General features: G+C 36.2%; 1 protein-coding gene across 2 annotated transcripts; it reads right to left on the bottom strand.

Moving 5' to 3' along the window:
• Positions 1–665: 665 nt before the first annotated feature.
• On the bottom strand, positions 666–5160 carry LOC148870293 (uncharacterized). 2 transcript variants are annotated; one of them, XM_088973748.1, is made up of 6 exons: positions 4614–5160; positions 4439–4466; positions 2253–2480; positions 1922–1985; positions 1785–1844; positions 666–1000 (listed from the first exon to the last, which is right to left on the bottom strand). In XM_088973748.1, exons 1-6 carry the CDS (start codon positions 4736–4738, stop codon positions 945–947), a joined length of 561 nt encoding a protein of 186 aa, XP_088829874.1. In that variant the 5' UTR covers positions 4739–5160; the 3' UTR covers positions 666–944. The 2 variants fall into 2 exon arrangements, with proteins under 2 accessions (XP_088829874.1, XP_088829875.1); XM_088973749.1 differs by having other exon boundaries at positions 1785–1805; positions 4614–5154.
• Between the last annotated feature and the right edge of the window lie 842 nt (positions 5161–6002).

Below are 6002 nucleotides of genomic sequence, written 5' to 3'. Positions count from 1 at the left end.
CATCTACTGGACTGGACATGGATTTTAATGTTTCTTCTCTATGTTTTGGTCTAGTCTAGACCCTACTTTTCAGGTTCTGCGCATAGATCTTCCGGTCAGTTGGTTTGGTGGCCCATTGATACCCTTAGCCGTAACCAGTCTGCTCCCACTTCCCAATGCACAGCTTTTAAGTGTTGCAAGTTGCAAGATTATCCCGACTGAGTTTGGCAAAAATGTTTCCACTTCCCAGTGTTCTCAATGCACTTGAGATATATGAGAGGTGTTTTTGGGGCACATTTAAGATCTCAAATTGAGTTCAAATCAGCCCCACACATGATTGCCCCCCACGACAGCCCACAGTAATTTCATCATCGGGAAATGTTAATTCAGCTGCGACAGGGTTTTGGAGGCCAACATGAACAAATTTGATGCATAGCCAAACGAAGAGTTAGGTCAGCAGAATTCATCCTCACACCGTCCTCACAAGCACAACCTAATATCTCCCCATTCCGAATTCCATTGTCAGATGGGAGCCATTTAACGATAACGACCATATTAATCCATATATACTAACATTTTATATTTTAACTTTTAAGCCTCCATCAGGAGGTTGAGTATTGCCATTGAAGGCAACAACCCCAATCATGACCCATCATCTTTAGAATTCAAATCATGCAAAAATGAAAAAAAAAAGTTGATTGTGTAGGCTTTCTTTAATTATATATACAGGTTGAATATTGCCATGTTCAAAAGAAAAAAAAAAACCCTTTTACTGGGTCACCCAAATTACTAGACATCAAATGATCCAAAGATAAAAATTTCAACTTGCAGAAAAGAAAAGAAAAATACATATATCATGACATCTTCAAAATACTCTTTCTCAAGAATGTTGTAGAGAAGATGCAGTCTCCGAGGGAGTTAAAATAAAGATAATCACCATCAGCAAGCGATGAAAACCTCGCTAATCAGCTTTCAAATGCCTCCCCATCTGTACACAGTTTGTGGATCATTTTCTTGTAAGCTGCAAAGATAAAGGAACAAATGTTGAATGATCAGATATATCAACAAGTGCAACGCTGTATAATATTTTTAGATGACATGGGAAAAAGGTTGTAGTTTTTGTATACTCGCCCATTGCATAATCATGATTTCATATAATAAATTTGTAGATATACCATCCTGCACTTATAGGTCCGGATCCAGTGGCCTAGAAAAAAGCCATTTGAATATTCATCTGGGTTTCTAACATCACAAGTCTTGGCTATTAATGAAAATTTAACCGTGTGACTTATGGCTAAGGAATCAAACACCATTAACTGAGAGATGCATAGCGTCGAAAGACCCTAGAACATTCAATAAAGTAGCCTGTGAGCTGCTAGGTGTTTCCCTTGAAAAGAAGCAAGATATACTTGCAACATGATAAAAAGATGAGGCAAGAATCCTTTTTGCCTTGCTATCCTGGAAAAAAAACCGGGGAGACTGCAATCCACGATTAGTTGGGACAATCTTGGACGGATTCAATAACCCAATCAGCTCATGCTTTGACCTAGAAGATCTCTTTGCTTCCACCAATAGGACTATTGTTGCTTCTGTGCACGTTGTCCATGTGCATACCACATACGGGATGGCTAGATCAGACCAACAACTTAGGTAATAAGTTAGCCATAAATTGTTCACAGCTCAATAATTCTCCCAGATATCATGTTTTCAATGTTCCCAATTCACCTTTAGTTCTACCATCCAAATAGGAGAAGAGAAATGAGAACAGAAATATAGCATGGCTGAATATGTAAGATGATTCCCACCTTCCTGGTTATTCCAGAGTGCTGCAGCATAGTTATTAAGAGGACTATCAATGTTGGGTTCTGTACATGAGAACAAACAAGTAAGATGAAGGCATGCATACAAGAGCGGGAAGCCCAAAAACAGAAGAAACACAAACCTCCCAACAGGCTCTGGATGGACAATAGAATGGTTCTGCAGTCATAAGCTGATGACCATTTGTCCTATGGAGAAACAAAAGAGAGATTGCATCAGCTGTAGGAGAAAAACAATAGACATAAGCAATATTAATCTGGATGAGGTGAATGCCTTCTTGCCATTACTACACCAGTCTTAGTAGTAAGTGGAATGCAGCAATTCTCCCTAACCCTTCTACAAGCACTGAGTGGAGGGTATATACATAATAGCAAGTCTTTTTCCAAATTTCCCCATCCACATAGGGCATTCTTCTTAGTGTTTCCTTGTCACGTTTTGATTAGGATGATCATTACCTGAAGGATATCTAGACAAATGTTACCATACTGGTCAACATTTGGATGGAAGCACGGTGTCTCAAACTTAACCTGGGGAGGCTTAAATGGGTAATCCAGGGGAAAGCGCAGAGACAGTTTGTAAGATAAACCTTCGTATATAGTGTCCTTTGCACCCTCAATAGTGCCAATCCAGGAGAAGATGTTCTCACCCTCAGGAAAGGCTGATACCCCGATATCTCCGCTCATCTATAAAAGAAAAGTTATAACATTATAAAAACACTGTGAATAGTGATAACTAATAAACCAAGCAAGAGTTTGGGCTGGTATAATAATCAGAAACAAAAGTCTAATACTCTTTTAAGGACTCCTGATGGAAGTAAGTCCTTCACGGAATCATTATCTACATTTTGTATTTTCAGGGCAATAGTGCAATTTCAATCTTTCTAAATGCAGTGAGCTGGAGCATATAACAATTATACAAATTAAGAACGTGTACCATATGCCCGATAAGCAGCTGTAGACATATATTCAAATAATGCATACATGTTAAACAAAGTATATTTTTCCCCAAATAAATCATGAGACATACATAGAGAAAAAGCTTTTTTTTTTTTTTTTTACAATAAAATCAGGGAAAGGAAAAAGAAATTCTGATGCAGGCATGCAGAAAAAAAAAAGCTTATTTACTACTTTTAGAACATGGCTACAATAATGCCCTATCTGCTCAGTTTTGGTACAAATAGAAATAATAATCAGTTGTCTAATCTAAACATATGCTTTTTACAGAGATTTGGGAACTATGTTCCTTTTTTATTCCATTTAGAGGACTTCTTACCTTCTAGTAAGAGATTTAGTTATGTAGTTTGAGAAAAGTTTTACTTCAGTAAGGGGAAAGAAGTTATTTTGATATGAAAAGCATTAATAGAATTCAATGTCGTTTCACACAATTAGGAGAGTAGCCATCTTAGCCAGTTTGATCCGTAAGAGATATAAAAGAAAACCAAACCCCTATTTCCATATGTACTACCTCATCTCCTTGTTTCAAGCATACATCATTGATGTTGCGAGAGGATTCTTCTTAATTAATTCACTAGTAAATGTCTTGACTGCTCCACTTTGCTATCTTGGGATACATTCTATTCCCTCTTCCAGTCTATTAAACCGAACTTTCACTATATAAATTTGATAACCTGAACCTTGGTTTCACTGAAATTGATTAATTACATAGATCATACAACACGAATTCTTTATATCCCTTTTTTTTTGTTTTATCTTCACAGCCTCAAAACCAAGGTAGTTTTCTGAACTATAATCTTTTTTAGGACTATTAGTTTTCCGACAAAGAAAATAACCCCTAGTGATTCCACTACAAGACTTCAGACTGAGGATAGAAAAAAAGAACTTTCTCTTCCCCTTTTTTTTCTCTTTTTTTATTTGCTACCCCAGTAGCACTGACCGGAATAACTTCAAACTATGATCTGGCAGAGAAAAGAACAAGATTAGGTCATGGCCCTCCTGTACTGCCGAGATAAGTTTTGCAGAGAGGGAAAATTCAGTTATTCAGGGAATGATTTCCTGAACATGCTAACTCATTTTAAGAATGAAATTCGAATTCATTGTGGACCAATAATTTAGAATCTTGCATCCAGAGAAGAAAGCAAAAATTTTGCCTAAAATGGGACGCAAAAAAGACTAGTTTTTTTCGCTTTTAACATATCACCAACAAGATGATCATAACAAGAGATAAAGGTAGCTCGTCACCATGATGACTTGGAATTATGACATGGGGAAGTTGGATACTCCGATACACTAATAGTTTGAGAGTTAAGATTAAAAATATAAAAAAAAAAGGTAAAAAAGAACGATAGAAGGTTTGAAGATAATTTCCAGATTGCAAGAAAAAATAATTAAAGAAGAAAAAAGAAAAAAAAACAATATCTTTTAACCATCTAAGCAGATTATTCAACAGTAGTTTCCAGATACTATTAACCAATAAGAAGTTCAAGATAATGAAAACCCAAATTGATGTAGAGAGAGTCGAACTAGGACTATCGGTTACTTACCCAAAACAAAGAATTTAAAGATAGAAAACTCAGATTCGGCAAAAGCCAAAACTACTGAATATCAAGTAAAACGATTATTGAAGTAGCAGTAACTGAACTTTACCAAGAAGAAGGGAATAACTAATAAGAGAAATCACATACCATGAGAGACATCAGCTCCTTCTGAAGCCTGAAAAGAGAAGCGGGAAAGGGGGAATAAGATGGGGATTAGATGGCGTCCATGGTGGTGCCAAAACGACAAAAAGCACATAATCTAGGAATAAGAATAACAATTGAACAAGGAAACAGAAGAAGAAATCTTGAAAGAGGAACCGACCTCTGGGAGACGGAACTAGTGTCAACTGAATTTGGGAATGGCTTGTTCTGCTTCGAGGGCGGTGAGGGCTGTTGAGGTGCTGCCATTGACGAGTTGTCCATCGCAACGCTGTTTCTGACCTCCATCTCTCTCTATCTCTCTCTCTCTCTTTCACAATGGAATCAATCCGATAGAGCGATCAAATCAGTTGGCCTATCTATCTTTTTCTTTCGATATATAACTTTCTATGTGTCACTTTTGGGTTTTCTGAACCGGAAAAGAGAATTTAGTAGCGGAGACAAAATTGAAGGATGAAATGAAACCAACCAACAAATAAGAAATAACCAACCCTTGGTTATCTCTCTTTAGTCTGTCTCTGTCTCAGTAATTTAGTTTTCATGTATATAATAATACAATAAGAGAAAAACCCAAAATCTATTATTGATTTGTCCAGGCTTTTAGTCGACTTGAAATTGAATTTCTGCTCTCTATCCGCAGATGCTATTGCTCTGCTTTCTTCCTCTTCTTCTTGTTGTTTCTCAGAGTTTCTTAGTTCTTCCTTTTATTCACAACGACGTGTCCCTCACATTAAAGGAAAATAAATAAATAAATAAATAAACAAAAATAAAGCATATATATGAATAAACAGCCAAAAAAATAGCTAATTTTTTTTTTGTATCAAACAAAAAAAAAGCATAAAGTTCGCCAGTTGAAACTGCTTTGCCACGTGTTTGTCAACCAGATAACATCATCCTCCACGTGTGGGATTGGTCAATCACTAATTGTCGCCAATCAAAATCAAAAGGGAATAGTTACGGGTATGGATGGAATGATTGGCCACGTCATCCTCCACGTGGACAAACAATTAAGTTAATTGAATGATGTGTCCGAAATGTACATTCTAGGGGTAGGGATCTATTACACCAAGACTCTCCCAACAATGTCGCGCAACAAGCTATTTGCAGCTGTATCCCTTGTCATTTATCAGAGATGTTTTCAACGTACAGATAATATAGTGGTGGGTTGGGACAAGGTGGGTCTCAATTGCATGGGAAGATTTAGATGGTGTTGGAATGTATTGAAAAAGCGTATTTTACTGCTGCTCGTCCACACACCTTTTTTCTAGTTTAAATAAATAAATTAATAAATGAGTAATGTGATAATATGATGATGATGAAGCGTCAAGTATACATGTTTTGTTTCTTTTTAGGGTTAATAATATTAAAATTTTCTTCAACAAAATAGTTTGCGTGCAACAACCCATTTGCGCAAGGTTGCTGTAGGTTTTCATTTTTCTGTCTCTCTCTCTACCATGTTTTTTTCTTCTTATATAATTATTATATCTTCTTTTATTATTAATAATAATAATAAAGAATAATGAAAAAGAAATAATTAAGAAATACCATTAAA

Source organism: Nelumbo lutea, chromosome 2, assembly GCF_056320005.1.
Source record: "Nelumbo lutea isolate HS-2025 chromosome 2, American lotus-T2T, whole genome shotgun sequence".
In the NCBI taxonomy this organism is placed as follows: Eukaryota; Viridiplantae; Streptophyta; class Magnoliopsida; order Proteales; family Nelumbonaceae; genus Nelumbo; species Nelumbo lutea.
This window is presented reverse-complemented; position numbering and strand designations above follow the sequence as displayed.